General features: G+C 33.2%; 1 protein-coding gene across 1 annotated transcript in view; it reads left to right on the top strand.

Annotated features, from left to right (window-relative positions):
- Positions 1–19,715, top strand: part of LOC106464932 (proto-oncogene tyrosine-protein kinase receptor Ret-like) — a 77,660-nt gene that overhangs the window by 40,912 nt on the left and 17,033 nt on the right. The window contains exons 5-14 of the mRNA XM_013925106.2: positions 1,295–1,454; positions 4,127–4,224; positions 7,694–7,786; positions 9,530–9,755; positions 12,755–12,781; positions 13,011–13,223; positions 13,959–14,225; positions 15,556–15,818; positions 16,089–16,236; positions 19,243–19,350. Of these exons, the coding sequence (XP_013780560.2) occupies positions 1,295–1,454; positions 4,127–4,224; positions 7,694–7,786; positions 9,530–9,755; positions 12,755–12,781; positions 13,011–13,223; positions 13,959–14,225; positions 15,556–15,818; positions 16,089–16,236; positions 19,243–19,350 (1,603 nt within the window). The remainder of the gene's footprint in view (positions 1–1,294; positions 1,455–4,126; positions 4,225–7,693; positions 7,787–9,529; positions 9,756–12,754; positions 12,782–13,010; positions 13,224–13,958; positions 14,226–15,555; positions 15,819–16,088; positions 16,237–19,242; positions 19,351–19,715) is intronic.

The following is a 19,715-nucleotide window of genomic DNA, read 5'->3' as shown; positions in this document are numbered from 1 at the left end:
CCAGAACAAAGTGTTAAGTCAAATGACAAAGGTTAATCACAATCCATAAAAACATGTAGGCACCTAATGCTCTTTGTATGTTTTTATATGTATTTATTATTATTTTACATACTGTAATTTGAAGCAAATCAAGTTATCGGATCTCACCCACGACGTTCATAAAAAAAAGAGAGAGAAAAGTGAAATAAATGTATGCTGGTTTGGTTTTTGTTAGAAACTATTTAGGTATACAATACAATATGATCTTGAAAAATCCTGTATTTTACACAAACTTTCCGTAATAAACCTTATGATCTTCATGTGTCCCTAGTGATGTCTTTCCCCATGGACAAGTAGTTTTCTAAGGTATGGTCATTTTAAACAAGTGCTTTCTTTTTTACAGTCTCCCTCTATTGTTTTTTGTTTGTTTTTGAATTTCGCGCAAAGCTACACGAGGGCTATCTGCACTAGCCGTCCCTAATTTAGCAGTGTAAGACTAGATGGAAGGCAGCTAGTCATCACCACCCACCGCCAACTCTTGGGCTACTCTTTACCAACGAATAGTGGGATTGACCATCACATTATAACGCCCCCACGGCTGAAAGGGCGAGCATGTTTGGTGTGACGGGGATTCGAACCCGCGACCCTCAGATTGCGAGTCGAGTGCCCTAACCACCTGGTCATGCCGGGCCCTCCCTCTATTATAGTGTCAATAATACTAATATTTTAAATATCCCCTGGCCAAATTAGAACTATAATCATATTATCATTATTAAAGCTATCACTGCGATTATTAGTTTTAGCAGCAGTACAATTATTTTTGTTTAAGGTTTGGATTTTATTATCAACACAGTACAGATATCACACTGTGTAATTATATGGTAAAAATGAACAGGTAAAACATACCATATTTGCCAGCCGATAGTTCAGTGGTAAGCCTGAAGGCTTATAACGCTAAAAACTTTAGCTTCGATCCTTGCTGTGTGTACAGTGCAGCAGTTTTGTGCTTAATAAACTAACAAAACTGTATTACAAAATGTACAATCACATCTGCATTTCAATCACTGTTATATTTAACTATCATAAATACTACGTTGCTGAACTAACTTTTAGTATTGACAAATAATATTCAAAACTATTGTCCTTCTCCGTTTTAGCACTTTTAGTACCTATGGTGCTGTTACTGCTATGGTAATATCATCCCCAACACTACATCTACAACATGTTCTGTTTAAAACCATTATTAATGCTACATTATACGTATTATTTTAATTTTTGCTTCTTAGTTTAATTACATTGAATGTTCTCATTTCAGGGATCATATATTCCGTTCCAGTTTAACGTTTTCGATAAGGATTCTGCTGCCGTCAACAATGTCAATGCCCGGATAGAAAACGACCCTTTAGGATTCTTTAAAGTTAGAATCACCGAGGTGTATGACAGAGCTGTAAAAAAAGAAACGTTCTTAGTCATAAGTAAGATAAATGGGGCAATTTAACTTTTAATTGTTTTAGATTTATTTCAACAGTTTTTTTATTACTGATGAATTATTATTTTATATCATTTTGTAATGATCTTACTATATTGTCAATAATTCATAGTTAGGGCGAAAATGTTAAACTTTAATGTATTTCATCCTTTTAAGCTGCAAATATTATTAAAGTTAATAAAACAACAACATATATTTACGTAAGTACGGGAAAGCATGTTCCAATTCAGATTATAATTTTCATTCGAATTGATAAACAGGTCCTTAGCCGTAATTCCTATAGAACATAGAACATTTAAAGAATGTGAAAGAGAGAGAGACTCGGACATTCGGTAATAAATGAGTTGCTGTATGATCTGAATAATTTTTTTACTGGTTGACAGAGCTCAATGAATTTTTCTCTGTGTGTGTGACAAAAAAAGATCACAGACTATAAGATGTGTGTTACATCTTTTTATATTAGACAAGGGTTGTCCTTTTAAAAATAAAAAAGGTGGTGAATTCGAACGATTATATACATTTCCGCTCAACGATGGTATTGATTCGAACGTTCCATGTAATCAAAATCAGTAATTTTGAAATACATTCGCTCTGAGACATAATTTACTACTTGTTATGTTTTTATTTTATTGGATATGCATTCCCGCAATTCTAAAGCTAGTTTGTAGTAAAAATACCATACTAATATACTCTATAGTTTAAAATGTCAGACCAGTACCCTAATGTTGTAATAAAAATGTCAAACTGATGTATTTTCTATTTAAAATGATAGACTATTGCATTTTGTAGTAAAACTACTAGACGAATGCAGTTTGTAGAAAAAAAAATGTCAAATTACTCTATAGTTTAGTATTAAAAGTTGCTAAACTAATGTAGTTTCAGTAAAAATGTCAGGCTAATGCAGTCTGTAGCAAAAATGCCAGACTATTGTAGTATGCAGTAAAATTGACAAATCGATTAATTTTGTAGAAAATATATCAGACTAATGTAATTTGTAGTAAAATTATTAGGCTAATAAGTTTCGTAATTAAAAGTTTATAGTGGAAACTCTAGACTAATAAGTCTCGTAGTATAAAATACCAAACCGATGAAATTTGTAGTGAAAATTCCAGACGAATGCAGTTGATGGAACAAATGACAGACTAATAGGGCTCGAGTAAATAATTCCTGCTATCATATACAGACTTAACATTATAATTTAATTATTTTTAAAAGTGCTAAACTGAATTTTGCTTCCACTAAGCAGAGCACGTTCAGGAAATACACTCTTTGTGATAAATCAGTAACCGCCGACAATAATAATTGCAGACAGGGTAAATTTCAGTTTGCACTAGTGTTCGTGAAGTTATTATTTTCGAATCAAAAACGTTACTTTATCTTTACTGATTAAGCAAGTTTTCTTTAATGACGTTTTCTCTTCGGGCAGATCCTGTCTTAGTTACTAAATATATATTAGAAACTTAGATACTTCTTTAAAGAGATTGTTCATGTTATATTACAATTAATTGTGGAAGTTTACACAATAAATATATTTTCTTTGGGGTTGATATACAGTCACCATTACGCTGTAGGCCAGCATCTAATAAGAATATTTATTGTGTAAACAGCAAGTTGATTTTAAGCCACTTCATAAGTTATAGCTGTATAAACTAATGAGAAATTTATCGTCCTTGTAAAATCATCGAGCATATGCAAACTGCAATCCTTATCCCATGTTATGACGTTATTAATCAAACTGTTCTAAGATCTTTTCTCTCTGGTTGTTCCAGTTTATCATGTTTTTAGCTTTTCTTTTCTCTGGTTTTTTACTTCCATTTTTATTCTAATCGTTCCATCTTTTGTTATCTTTCCTTTAAATCGTCTATTCAGCTGTCACCACTCTTATCTTTTTTTTTCATTAATCCAGTAATTTACGTAATACGATGCATTATGTTTTTGTGTTTGGGATTTTTGCTTGAATATAATAACGAGAGCGTTATTATTCTGAATGTGTGCTATTAATTACGAAAAGAATTCTTTCTTAGTTGTTGTGTAATTGAAACAAAATAAAATTAATTTAGGGGAAATAATAGTGACTTATGTTTTCCCATTGTCAGAGTATTTTAACTAATAATGTCTGCTCTAAAAGATAAGTTTTGTTACGATATACCAATTTAAACACAAATGGTATTCTAACCTGGAAGTGTAGCGTCTTTAACTCTTCATTAATAAATCTTTGTTATCCCCTAAATGTTGGTTCATAATGTGGAAGATACACCAAAAAATGATTAAACTGTTTTTATTACATGATAGTTAAGCACAGTATAACTTGAATGTCCGGTAATAAATACAAACCGTTTTGATTTCTTTATAGATCAGGTTTCATGTGACAGGTGAAGTGCAGCATTTATGGTTTGCTCGTGTCTTATACCCACTACTGAATACAGCTAATAGTAGTTTAAAATCTCACCAGAAAGCTAATGTTAATGAATGTTAAAACTGGTAACATAATCCTTTCTCTAAATCAGATATTGTAGCACAAATACTCTCTGAGCAAAATTATATGAAAGCTCTAAGTACTCTCCCTGTGTTTTAAGTGAAGTAAACGAATGTTTGGTTTTAATTCATTCTACTTTCTGTGTGAGTTCGCGCTGATATTTTATAATTTTGACATTTTAGGGGTGAAAACTGTTAAGTCGTTAGCTTTTCCTGGGCCAGATTACAATATATCTGTAATAATAGAAGATCGAAGTGTTTGGAAGAAGAAAGACAACAAGGTAAGTTCACAGTTTGTAAATCAAGGTAGTTATATAACTAGGAAGAATCATAATTAACACTGATTTACAGCTAATAAACTAGAATAACAAATCTCATTAAATATGGGTATGGGATTTTCCATCTGCCCATAAATATTTGGAGTAACATTGACCCCTATATTGTTGTGAATATTTATCTTACAGTTAAACAACCTGGTTTATACCAACTTACTGTTTCTTAAACGATATAACTGTATAAAAAAACCAACGTGTTAATATAAGTTATTGCTTATGAAACGTTGCTAATGCAAAGAAAGCATGATGATATGCTATTTTACTCCCTATAAAACTTCACGATTCATTAAGAAGCAATATTATTATACAATGAGACAACAAAAAATGAAAATAATTCAAAGTTATCACCAGAAGATTTCATACAGTAGAGAATGTGAGATTTCAATTTATTCCAAAGATGCTCAATCTTATTGAGATTCGGTGATTCTGCTGGCTTAGAAAAGTGATTGAAGTTTTTCATTGTCTATCCGGTTGAGATCTGTTGATTCTGCTGGCTAGGAAAATGGATTGATGCCACTCAGAGTCTATCCGTTTGAGATCCAGTGAGTCTGCAATTTATTCAAACACTGAAAACATTTTGTAATTCCTATTTTATATGAGACATAATGATATTTCTAATCTATGTTTTAGTCTGAAGTCACTCACTGGCTATCAGTTTGAGATCCGATTATTCTGGCGTGTAATAAAAATTCTGACCATTTTTGAAATAATACAGGTATGCGAATTTAAACTTTATAAAAGCTGTTTTGGTTTTTAATAAAGGGTTTACCATAATTCAGCTATGCAGATTTTGAAAACAATGTTCATTTTTTTCTATCACGTAAGATTTTTTGTACAAATCGGAAAGAATAAAAAATCTCTTACTTAGAACAAATCATTATTTCATTACCACAATGAACATTTTTTATTATTACGTTTTTAACAAAAATACAAACAAACTGGACAAAAGAGAAGAACATTGATGTCAAACGAATATGCATCCTCATTCATCCTATTTTTTGTGAAATCTACGTCTTTAAGTCTCAAAACTACGTGTTGTGGTCTTTCTTTTATGCATTGCGTTATGACGTTTTGTGAAAAATATGTACACGATGGAGATAAATGGATATCATTTTCGGATTCAGCGAAATTTTCATGTCCACTTAGAAATTAAATAAAACCTTATCCTTGTCCATTATCTTGCAACCAAGCCATGATGTGATTATTTCTGCATCTATAGGTCTTGGGAAATCATCGGCCACAACATATTGTCAGTCTACTTTGCACATGGTAATAAATGGAGTGCTCCACTGAAGTGGCCAGGCAGTGTATATAAATATATATATTAAAGGATGTTTAAACGAAAAGTGATGCAGCACACATCCAGATTTATAATCCTGACTTGGTATTTACTATGTAAAATAGCTGCTTTTCTTCACAGCTTTTAATGAGACATAAACTACAATAAAACACGTACTGTCTACCACGTCTTATTCCGACCCTCCACGTTACGAGTGAGAATTACAAATGTTTTAATTATTTATTTTCTTTAGTTTCATTTGGTTTATGCTTTCTTAAGGTACGATATTGGTCTGCCATTTATTATTACCTAATAAAGGATGTTGTGTGATAAAACCGAAAAGTAAAGAATTCAAAGGGTGAAAATGAACTAAAATAAATAACAATTGAGGAAACCCAACAATATTCAGAACTGATAAAGGTAACAACAGTATCTGAAAACTTACTTTTGTAACGGACAGTTCGAAATCATACAGATTGTGCAGCTGGTTTCATCCTGCATTGGCATAACTATTTTGTTTTGATTATTTCAACTCTCCAGATATTGTTCAAATATTGTTGAAGCAGGTAGCAATATAGCTTTTATTGTTGTGGATGTTATTGGAAAATAAACTAAAATCGTTTAGCTTTTCTTGGAACTTTTCTTATATGGTTAAAATAGACGAACTGTGAATTCGAGGGTTCGTGATTCGCGGCCCCTTGCCGCAGAAACGCGCTCCATACTTTGGGGACGTGGGTGCGATATAACAATGACAGTCAAATCCCACTATCTGTGCAAACAAGAGCAGCCCAAGGTCTGGCGGGAATGCCTTCCATCTGTTCTACCACTTGAAAATGTAGGGTTGACTCTATACACATTGTGTATCTTTGTGCGAAATTCTGAAACAAATAAACAAACAAGAATCACTCTTTGAGAAGTTTTGATTATACTAAAACTATCCACGTTAAGTGTTTCAGAAATACTAATAATTGGGTTAGTGTTTACGTTTGGAAGATTTTTTGAGAAATATCAATAAATCAATATGTGTTAGTGTTTACTAAAATAGGTTCAGAACAAAGGTTAATGCAAATATAACATGCGAACCAGTTATTCGAAAAAGAAGTCATGCATATTCCTTCATCACACAAATTACATGACTCATGATTTTTGGAAAGAATCTGTTGTAGTAACCAGACATATTTTAAAAGTTATAAAATGAATTTTCAGTCACCAAGAATCGACAGAAATACCTTTTACTTTATTTTCAAAGTTATTTGCAATTTATTCAAACACTGAAAGCATTTCTTTATTTCTGTAAACATCACATGTTGTATCACCTATTGTATGACTCTATAGGAATGTTAGAGATACGTGGGATAGTAAGTTTGACATGCACATGCTTCAAAGTATTATGATGTACAAAAAAATTGTGTACTGGAAAGTGGCACACACATTATATTCAAGTATTCAGCTCATTCTAAGAATTTCTATGTGAACGCATTTCTCATGAACGGAATTAATTAGACAAAAATCTTATATTATTGTTTTCGCAAGTAATTTAAGTTATTTTATGCTAATAATGCTTTACTGTATTATGAACTCTACTAGTAGGTATTGTTATATCCATGTTCACTTTGTCATAAAATCGGTGCCAGTATTGTTAGTTCCACGTTCAGTTTGCCATGAATATAGTGCTAGTATTGTTCGACTCAGTTTCACTTTGTCATGAACTCATTACTGGTATTGTTACAGACCCATGTTCACTTTGCCGTGAATGTGGTACAGTATTGTTAGGCTCATGTTCACTTTGTCATAAACTCGATACCATTTGTGTGCGACCCATGTTCACTTTTCCGTCAATACGATACATTATTGTTAGGCCCATGTTCTCACTGTCATTAACTCAAAACCAATTGTTAGCCCCGTTATCGTTAGACCTATGAATTCGGTTTCGGTATTGTTGGACCCATGTTCCCTATGTCATAAAGTCGGTATTAGTATTCTTAGACCCATGTTCACTTCATCAAGACCTCACTATCAGTATTTTAAATAAGTTCCAATGTCTGTGCAATAAAACCAGCAAGTATACTTTTAACTTATTTCTTTACTGTTTCAAGTTCGAGGTAGCTAAGAATATAATAAATATGCATATTTCAGGTAATATATCATGTTCATATTTTCAACAAAACTTCAGAAACAGCGGCTATTTATCCAGTGACGATCTCTAGACTGGCGACCGTTTTCTCCAGGGTAAGATAATGGTTGTATTATACTTATAGGTAGTATTCTTTTATGGGTCTATTTGATTTCCCGAATAATGTATAATTCTAGTTTTTTCTTACTGCTTTCATTTTAGAGCTAAGAAAGTTGCTACTACTAGATTCTAAGAATACAAGTTGTAAATTCAATAAATTATCTTTAAAAGTTATAGCGTGCATTAAAACAAACATAGAATTTTGTGATTCTGTATAAAGAAGTTGTTTTATACAGTATATAATATTTTAGTTGTATAGATAAATTTTATTGTTCTGTAAAATAATCGGAATTTTAACTACTTTCTTTATGCTGTTATTTCTGACCTATCTCTTTTTTTGTTTTACCTATTTTAAATTTACTTGGGTTATAAAAAATACTGAAAAATGTTTTTACACTATACATATCTGATTGGAATGTTAATAAGAATTTAAGTCCGTGATTTTTATTTTCCTTAAAACTTTAGTTTCATTCTATTTAAACCTTCAACCTCCGTGAAGTCCGCGTCTTTTGGGGTCAGATCATAAAATGGTTGAATACTGCTTCTCAAACCATTTCAGTGGAAATATAGATTCCATTTATGAATACAGAAGATTTGAACCGAAATTAAAACCCTTATTTGCTTTAAAAAAAACTAAGATAAAAGCTAATGTTCGCCTGTCTCAGACAGTTATATTACAATATATTGTTATTTTGTAGCTACTGTTTTCTTGGTTCAAAGCTACGCAATGGGCTATCTCCGCTTTGCTCACTGCGAGAAATCGAACCATGGATGTTAGTGTTGTAAGTCCTTAAACTTACCGTTGACTCACCGAGAGATTTTTCTTTTGTAATTCCTATTTTGTATGAGACATAGTGATATTTCTAATCTATGTTTTATTAATTTGATTTGGCCGAGTGCGGCCCAGTCAGTGGTTAGAGTGACGGGCTGTAATTCTAAGGTTTTATGGTTCACGTCCCGTTACCACGCAGAAAAAGAAACCTCGTTCCGCTTTTGAAGGTCGTGGGTGCGTTATAAGAGTGAGGTGACGATGAAATCCCATTACTTGGTCTGAGTTGAGGGTAAGTGGTGTTGATTACCTCTAAGTCTATGACTTCAAATTTATATATATATATTTATTGACGGCTAGCGCAGATAGCCCTCGTTGAGCTATGTGCAAAATTCAACGACCAAATAAAGCAAATACGTCATTTAATTGCTCTATAAAGTAAAATATGAAATTATCATGTATTGTTTTATTCTATACGGTGATTCAGCGCGGTAAGTATGTGTAGCTTTGCACTTAACAACAAAGAAACAAAGGAGCTATATTTTGTACCATCCTGTATTTCAATATTTTTCCCAATTGAAAACAAATTCAAGATACTTAGACTTGATAAAATCATATCAGTAATTTGTGTTTAAATATTAGGTGACGTTTCCTGCCATGAAAAACACTATCATGAGCACAAATATCAGTGGATTTTTCGGTTATCTCGTATTGTGTAAAATTTAATTAATCCAAAACCACTAGTCTAAGAGAGACGTATGACGTTTAACAGTTCTAAAGATCACTTGTGATCCATAAAATTGTTAAAACTGTATTGTGTACAAGGACCTACTGCGAAACATAAAGGAAACAAAAACAAAATAAAGCTCGCACGAAAGTATGTGCTTTTATTGATCAGATCAAAATTTTTAAGTCCCCACGGTCGTCACGGAATAAAGCATGTTTTTTTTTGTTCGTTTTTATAATTCAGGTACTACAACCAGTACCAGTCAAAATCACTGACCACTGGGCGTTTGAGCTAACTTCTGAAAAAGATATTTTCAAAGTGACACCAAAATCAGGAATTATTTACGTAGCAGACACCGAACGCTTAAAAATCGTGGAGGGTGGAGAAATGCCATTAAACCTATCCTGGACTGTTAAAAATAAGAAAGAAAAGAACACTGTGCAAGTTGTAGTTAATATTACAGATGATGGTAAGTTGTGGATTAATAAACTGTTGTGTGTGTGTGTGTTTTACCCTTGTATATTTTTATGTCTCTAGGTTTACAAATTTGATCACAGATATATATATATATATATATATATTTATTTACATTTTTTGTAGCATGGCTATTTGACTTTATTTCTGTACAGTATACAACATTACTATTGTTTACCATCTCATGTTGCTTTTCAAATTATTTTATTGAATGTTTCATAATATCTTTTGATTATAAATAACTAGTGTCTTTCGCTGTTTTTCTCCCTCTTTGTCTCTCAGCACATACAATTTGGTGGAATCGTTGGGCACCATCATGATATTTTTAAGTCCCTAGGTCCTTATAAAGACTCTTCTATGTTACACTTGGGTGTCACAAGATGTCGCTTATTCTTTTGTGGCAATAATTCGCCGGAATGTAATTAACCCTTGTAAGAATTGTGAAAGTGGCCCTGTTATTTTGGGATTCTGTCGCGACAGAACTTGATTTGCAAAATCCTGAATGGAAGACCTCTCCTCCTCTGTCCTCGCACAAATGGTGTTTTCTTTAAAGCGACGAAAGAGATTTTTTCAGAAAAAGTGATAAGCCGTGTCTTAGCAAGTTCAACTAAGCTAATTCACCAAATAGCATTAGATACAGGAACAAGCCAAAGAAATGTGCTTAGGATTCTGATTCAACATAATTCCAACCTCATAAGCTGCACATATTCCATAAGTTGATAGAAGATGGCTCAGATCAGCATATTGAAGTTTGTGAATGATTCATGATACAGGTGAAACCAGACAAAGACTACTGTTTTTTTTTTGGACAGAAAATACTACATTTAAGGTTAAATAAATCGTTATAATTGCCGATATTGATCCCAAGAAAACCCACACTGGGTCGCAGGAACCTGTGACAAGGGAGCTGATAAAATGATAGGGTGTTAGGCTGCTGGTACATTTATTTTTAATCAGTAAAACGCTAACTGTAGAAGGCTACTTTTTTCTGTTGTAGGAACATATTGGCCTGTTGGTTGCATATTTAAAAAAAAACGTACCAGTTTCAGCAGAACGGTGTGCCGCCCCACTAAGTATTGTATATCATGGAGTATCTGGATGTCACTTTTGACGGCAAACGGATAACCATCATAACCTATTGGCATGACGCTCTCCTGATCTTACACCATTAGATTTTTATTAGGATAAGTCGCACACATTTAGTTATCGACGAGTTTGTTGAAGCTAAAGAAACTACTCTGTATTTAATAACACTGTATTAACTTAGAACAATAGATGATATTATTGATGGTATAAATAAGTAGTAGGGAAATGTAAGTTTTCCAATAGGAATAAACTCACTCACTACTTTACACAAGCTAATAAAAAGATGGCCGTTATGCTACTAATAAAAGAAACATTTATAATGTCTAATTTCCAAGTAACTTTTTATGTGCTTTACCCTGCCTTTATAAATATATATGATTAATTGCGACAAATATCAAATTCTATAAGTATTAGATTATAGATATACCGTAAGCCTAAATTAGTACCACACCAGCTCCTTAACGAGTTGCTTTAACATCCGTGACTGTTGTTAGTATAATGAGCCTCTTTGATAATATACGTCCATCCTATGCCATTTTAGAATACATTTCATTGATTTATCACAAAAACTTTGTTTATTTTAAGTCACTTTCTCAGCTATTTACATCTTATTTCAACTTTAGAGTGTGTGATATTTTAGAAAGGAGAAACTTAATTAGCCAGTGTGAATATCAATTTCTTAGAAGAACATTTAAAAACTTAATTTGTACCTCATTTACTGAACATTTCTTTGGGCACAGGTTTCCCCTAAATCCTCCGCTAGCGGGCAAACTGTTAATGGACTATTTGTTCTGATCTGATTATACGCTCCTGCATTGCCCTTTCGCTTCTTAATGCAATCTCATGTCATTTATATTCAGTTTGCATTAGTCGCCGCTAAATTGGCCTGGCACAAGTTATCAGTTTTTATTATATAATATGTATATATGTGTGTGTGTATATACTGTACAGATACCCGTAAAGCTATTGGCTAGTAAGACAAAACGTATTTCTCAAATATTATATATATAGCGTCAGTTTTGTTTTATTTTGTCTTTTCGTTGTTGTTGTTTTTTACGTCCTCAGTTAAAATGATAGCTTAGTAAACTCTCACCATGAGGTTGTTTTAAGGCTTTGTTTGGTTTGTTTTTAATTTCGCGAAAAGCTACACGAGAGCTATTTGCGCTAGCAGTGTAAGACTAGAGGGAAGGCAGCTAGTCATCACCACCCACCGCCAACTCTTGGGGCTACTCTTTTACCAACGAATAGTGGAATTGATCGTCACATTCTAACGCCCCCATGGCCTATAGGGCGAGCGTGTTTGGTGGGACGGGGATTCGAATCCGCGACCCTCAGATTGCGAGTCACCTGGCCATGCCGGGCCTGTTTTAAGACATAAAACGTTTTAATTTCTTCCTTAAAATAATGATTATTGTACATTTTGATTAAAACATTTTAAATGTGTCTTAGTGACAGGCGCGTTTCTTTTCATAAATAATAAAAGATTTATTAAAATTGCTATTGTAGTAATACAATGGCTTTGCGAATTGTTTCTAAATGGCTTAGAACTTTAGATGACTGCCTGGCTATTAGTCTTACATGAATTGTTTGTCTGAATGACTAAGATAATTAGTTATACGTGATTTCCTGGCTGAATGACAAAGCTATTTAGTCTAACTAATTTCTCTTTTGAAATTTTATCAGTAAAAGTTTTTCTCACGTTACAAAATTTTCAGAAAATAATGCTGAGAGCATTTTGTCGTTGCATGAAAATATATTCACGACCAATATTATAACTACCCTAATGAAACACAAAAATATATCTGAGCGTATTTTATTATGAGAGAACTTTTTTATGTCTTTGAAGAGATGATGTATGTATTATTTTTTCATAAAAATTTGTAATTTTATTTTCTTTTTTTCACGCAGATCATAACTTCTTCTCTGAAAAATGCGGTAAGTTCAAGACTATAAAAGAAACAAGTTTGTTTTTAATCTTAAAAAAAGTTTTTGAAAAATGTTCAAACAAAATAAAGCGAAAGATAAATATCATTAATGTAAGTAAATATAAGAAAATGAACTTACCAAGTGATGTTTAGAGTGTTGTTTAATCAGGATTTTTATTCTATTACTAATCTATTCTGATATTTACTCTACTAAAGTATTATTCTTTGTCGTACCTCAGACTCTTGTGCAATAAATGATGGCAAGGACACGTGTCTCGCTTCTTGTGGAATAGGAACCACTAGGAGTCACTGTTCATGGCGAGAAAATCAATACAAAACCTCTCCAACAACCAAATACGCTACTTGTAGTCCAGACTTAATGACTTGTCCTGATGGAGTTTGTGATGAATTAGAAAAACTCGACGATCATATTTGTCCTCAAGACTGTTGTGGTTAGTGATGAAAAGTTCTCATACTTTTTAAAATGTGTCCTTCAAGAATATTACTGAGAAATATTTATATTATTTATGTGAATGATAAAAACGGTACAAATGATTCTACAAATGGTAATTGTAATTCGGTTTTAATATATATATATTACATTATGCAAGGAAGTGTCTATCTACATACAAGTTATCATTTATCAGTAGTCACAGGAGAACTGGAAATAATTTATAAAGAACAATTGTGTTAATTTAAGTTTCAAAAGATCTTGTTTTCCGATAAGCAATATTGTTATGAAATTCCTTGCATTTTAAGGAGACCCCGATTTCGTTAAGATAGTGTTTCACATTGTTTTGTTCTGCTATCTCTAAAAAAAATCTTAAGGAAAAGGAAATGCTTTTTTTTTGCATACTTTTAATCCCGATTGCATCAGGAATTGTTATTTGGGTTTTGCATACTAATCTTTATTGGAGAAATTCATTTTTTGTATAGTACTAATCCCGATTGAAGAAGTAACGGTCATCCATTTTTTGTATATTAATATTCTCTATTGAAGGCGTAACTGTTATGTGGTTTTTGCATGGACTCACGATATTGAAGGAGTACTTTGGAATTACATTTTTAAGGTAATTAACCAAGTGATATATTAGAAACAAATTAAATATTTTGCGCATTATTATACTTATAACATTTTTAATGTAATTCGGGATTTTCCTAAAAGACAGTTTTTGTTTTCATCAAAGAAAAAATCGAAGGTGGTTCAGTTGCCTTCCCGAACAATGACAGCAAACGTGGAATTGAGATGGCAGTTGGCACCTGCACTTGTATTGCCATCAAAATCTGTAAATGTGAAGAGCCGCCAAGCTACGATATTGTAACCAACAGAAGTAATGTTTTAGAAGCAGATGGTGGTCTGTTAAACAAAAGGATAACTCCAAAACTATTAACAGAGGACGTGGATGATGTCGCCACAGATGCAGGAAAAGAAAATAGTGATTATTTTGTTTCTGGTTGGTATATCTTAATAAAAATGTCTCATGTTTGTGCAAATTTACTTAAAATAACGGCTAGTCATACAGATTTCATGTTCAAATCCATATCTTTGTTGTTGTGTGTGTTTTTTTTTTCAATTTGTTCCTTGTTTACTAAATAACTATTTTTTTAATATTTGCTAAATATTTGTTCAAGTTTTTGTTTTTCAATAATTTTCAGCTCAAGCACTATCACCAAAATCTTATGCTAGAACAATTTCCAACACAGATGTATTTATCATAGTTTTGTTAGAATATTTGCCAATACAGGTGTGATTACCATAGCCTTGCGTTAGAACAATTTCCAACGGTGGTATTATTACCATAGCTTTGTGTTAGAGTAACTTCTAGAACATGTATAATTACCATGGCCTTGCGTCAGAACAATAGCCAATACATGTATTATTACCATAGCATTGCGTTAGAATAATCTCTGTTTCGAGTACTATTACCATAGCTCTGTATTTGTATTATTATTGATTTTTATGCATGAATAATCTCTCTCTCTCTCTAAAGTACCATTACCTCAAGTTTGGGTGCGAACAATTTTCAACTTATTTAGACTAGCCATAACTTTATGCTAGAATAATTTCAAGTACGTTTACCTTACTAGTATCACATCTCTTTGATAGGACAATTTCCAACACAGCTTTGTGCAACAACAATTTTCATCACAGCAACAAGTACAACTTTGTTGTAAAACTGTTTATAGCTCAGATACTGTGTTAATGTAATTCCCAGCACAGCTATTAGTCATAGAAACTATATAGTGGGATAATTTTCAACACAGATACTACTACCAAACTTTTCTGGTTGAACAGTTTCTAGCTCGGGTAAAATGTTTTGTTTTTACTTCTTTCCAATTTATTTTACACAGTTAATTGTCTTAACTACTTTTAGTCATAGATGGCACGTGAATCTTGTGTTTTGGTAGGATATTCTGTCACTATACAGTATAATATATTTGAGTTGTTGAGAATAATGCTCTGTAAGGGGCATTTCATTTCGGAGAATTGTGTGTTTGTCCATGATAAGTGTTCCTCAGGCGTTCAGGGATGAACTATCCCTCTCCACCCATTTGGGGAAGTTAAGCCTTCCCAGGCCTCTCATACGTGTTGCCCCTACTTTCAATCAAGTCACTATGTTTCATAAAGCTTCCCTTCTCTTTCAGCATAGATGCATTAATGGGGGAATCACCTTCCACGATTTGTCAGTGCATGAAAGAACGATAAGCGTGCATCATTACCATAACATCTCAAAAATCCGAAGCTTGTAGGAAATGTTATTGAAACGCTCTTCTTTCTTATAGGTATTATCAACACCACAACATGTGGGGAGGAATGTGTCACCCTGATCTTGTTAGCCCTCTGCAGCGCTGTGGTTGTGTGCGTTCTTTTCATCCTCATTTCAGGCATAAAAAAATACAGGAATAAGGCCAAAAACAAATATGTTGAAAGCCGAATGTCCCTCTCTGTGGTACCTTCTGACTATGTAGATGATCGCTCTTCTTCTATGCACGACCCACATCAAGTCGCCAATGAAACCTCTACTGGGTCCGAGAGCAAATCTTTGGCAAGTATCTAGCTAAAACTTTATTAATTTAAAAAGAAACCAGGTAAGTTTGCAAATAAACGCTGTGTTTAAAACACGGCTACCTTCTGACTCCAGAAACTAATTAATAGCCCACGTAATCTTTTCACACTTAACCATGGCTATTTGCTAGCAAAAGGAGAAAGATTCGATAATTATTATATGTAAATACAAAGATGGTATTTGGCTAATCAAAATTACAAATATAGCGTACAAGGTCTACCAGTATATTAACGCTCTTCATTCTACTAGGGCGACGCCCAGTGGGAGTTTCCACGGGATAAATTAATTATAGAAGAGACATTAGGGGAGGGAGAGTTTGGACGAGTGATGCGAGCCCAAGCCTGGAACATTAACGGTCAGAACGGATACAGCACAGTCGCAGTGAAGATGTTGAAAGGTATGGCAAAAAAAAAGGTATATCCTTGAAACTTGGTTAATGAATGAACAGATCTGTAATCTCTCTATACATTTCAAATATGGCATGACCTTCATAATACAAAGTCACGCTTGATTAATTCTACTTATATAATATATAGACAAATGTATATAGCATAAACTCTTTACACATGAATGTGTTTTCCTATAGAACATGCAAGTATAACAACTAGAAATTATTAAATGAAATTAATTAACTCTAAAAGTTCTAGGTCATGTCCTGGTACACTTATGGCCGATAGCAAAGGGATTATAAATATGACGCTTACATTTGATATATTTTTTTTTATTCTACGTTGTTGTTGTCCTAAGTTTCAGCTTATGACAGTTAATTTTTGTTCGACTAAACGGTGTCGATTTTATCTAAGTTCTTGTTTACATGCAGAATTCGTCTGTATTTTTCTACCATCACATCTTTGCATTTAGTTATAAAAAAAATCAGTTAAAATTCTAAGTACAATTTAAAATAGCAGTAACTTTCGGTTTCGGATATACCATTAGTAGCCATCGCAATGAGTTCGAATCTCCGTTTTCTCGCGCAGAACAAACTGATTAAACAATTTGAAAAGCTGGTGTTGTTGTTCTCTTAGCGCAAAGCTACACAACGGGTTAACTAAGCTATGTCCTCCGTGGGGAATCAAACCCAAGATTTTAACGTCGTCGTCCGTGAAATTACTGCTAACCTACCGAGGACATCTGTAAAAAAAAAAGAAGCTTGGAAACTAATATACTGTCGTGTAACCTCGGAAACGAAGAAATCGAATAAGTTTCTTATAACATTTGACGTGCTGTTAACGATAAATATACATAACAAATGTATTGTTAGTACATCGTTATTATTGAATAAAGTTCTTAACATGAAATTACAATAACACTACAGTTATGCACAAAAGGCAACGTATATTGTGATTCCCACACTAATTCAGTTCTATATTCATTTTTACATTTTCAAAAGCCATCAGTGGCACAGCGGTATGTCTGCGGACTTACAACGCTAGAAATCGGGTTTCGATACCCGTGGTGGGCAGAGCACAGATAGCCCTTGCGTAGTTTTGTGCATAATTAAAACACGAACGAACGAATATTTTTCCTACTCACTGAAGAACTAGCAATAGAAAACGTATATATATGAATATAACGTTAATTTCCAATTTGTTAATAGACGCATGCGTGTTTAGCAGTTTCTAAAAATATTCAAATGAAACGATGGTTGATAAAGTTGAAGCAGCGTTTCATGAACTTTCGAGTTTGGCCCATACGCAAAGAGAAACTATTAAACAGGCGAGAGGGTGCCAAATCAGCGTGTTTAAAATAACCTTCACTAAACGTTATTCATACTCTTCTTCTTCATTAGACAGTAGCCCCATGTAGTTTTGGGGTCGACCGCTCGGGTAGTTGGCCCTGACAGCAACACTAAAGAGCGAGCATGTTCGTTGATGGGAATTCGAACCCGCAACCTAAAGATTGAGAATTGAGCGCCCTAATCGCCAGCCTTAACGTTGTTTGTACTATATAGCACAAGTGCTGGTTTTACCATAGTCACCAGATAATTTCACTTACCGATAACACTACTGGTTTTACTATAGTCCCGTAATAATTTCACTTACCGATAACACTACTGGTTTTACTATAGTCCCCTGATAATTTCACTTACCGGTGACACTACTGGTTTTACCATATTCACCTGATAATTTCACTTACTGGTAACACTACTGGTTTTGCAATATTCACCTAATTATTTCACATATTGATGATACCTACTGGTTTTAACATATTCACCTGATAATTTCACTTACTGGTGACACTACTGGTTTTACCATATGCACCTGCTAGAAACCGGGTTTTGATACCTGCGGTGGGCAGAGCACAGATAGCCCATTGTGTAGCTTTCTGCTTAACTTCAAACAAACAAACAAAACCATATTCACCTGATAATTTCACTTACTGATGATACTACTGGTTTTACCATATTCAGTTAATAATTTCACATAATGGCGATACCTACTGGTTTTACCATATTCACCTGATAATTTCAAGTACGGATAACACCTACTGGATTTTCCAAATCCATCTGATAATTTCACATATTGGTGACACTAATGATTTTACCATATTCACCTCATAATGTCAAGTACTGGTAACACAAGTGGCTTTAACGTATTCACCTAGTGACACATACTGGTTTTACCATATTCACTTGATAATTTTGCCTTAATCTAGTGACACGTAAAAGTTTTAACATATTCATCTAATGGTTCCAGGTTAACATTGTGAAATACAGTTATTTTAACATACACATCTAATGATCTCTCGTGATCCCAGTTTAATATCTATTGAAACATAATGTATTTTATAGCTGCCTGATAATACTAAGCTAACTGGATGAAACGTCTTGGCTTTCACATTTTTAATCCGGTTTTATTCCCCCCCTCAAAAATCCATTTGTTATTTATAGGAATGGTTTCTTTGGAATGCTTATGTATTCACCGTATAACATACTCTTGTTCGTGAAATGTATAATATTTGTGTAATTTTCAATCTTGTTATATGCTCTTTTTACTTTTTTAATTATATTTCTAGACCTCTCTGATTCCAATCTTCTATTATTTTAAATCCAAGCTCATTTTACTTAATGTTTTACACCTGAATGAGCATGTAAGTGATTCACTCATGCAAGAATGAGATGGAAGTGAGGAGGTGGAGGATTGGTTATATAATTTTCATTTATTATTCGATTTTTGTCCATATTATCTTATTTTTTAATGTGTAATAGCTTTTTGATTGATACAACTTTTCAAACTCCCTGCAAATTCTGTTTTTATAAGAGGTTGTACTTTATTCTATGTGATTTTTCTATCCAAAGCAAGACCGTTTCCCATGAACGAAACGGGTGTAGTGGCTAAGATGTTCTGTTGATTTAGTAATGGTCATTTTCTCTCAAAATGATGTATTTTATTATTTTGCTCAGGTGAAGAAAGCCTATCAGAACAGAGAGACCTTCTTTCAGAGTTTAACATGTTAAAGGAAGTGTCACATCCCAATGTTATTAAACTACTTGGAGCTTGTACCCAGAAAGGTTTGTGTTTTCCACAAGTAACGCTGGTTCAATGAAAAAGGCTTTTTCACTAATTGATTGTAAAAAATCGAAATATTTTGTCTTTACATAAGAAGTTAGATAATACAAATAATTTCTATGTATTTTTTTATTTATTTTATTCATTATGTGAAGATATACATTTTGCGAATGTAATGATATCAGTATATGGGTGCAGTACTCAGTTTAAGTCATTTTAATTGAGAAATATGTATATATATATATATATATATATATTGTCTAATTTTGACATGATAATATATGCAACTTTCGTTATACATAGCCCCCAGTGGCACAGCGGGATGTCTGCGGACTTACAATGCTAGAATCCGGGTTTCGATACCCGT

This window comes from Limulus polyphemus, unplaced genomic scaffold (assembly GCF_000517525.1).
Source record: "Limulus polyphemus unplaced genomic scaffold, Limulus_polyphemus-2.1.2 Scaffold64, whole genome shotgun sequence".
NCBI classification, from domain to species: Eukaryota; Metazoa; Arthropoda; class Merostomata; order Xiphosura; family Limulidae; genus Limulus; species Limulus polyphemus.
Note: the sequence above shows the minus strand (reverse complement) of the source record. Positions and strands in the feature narration are given on the sequence as shown.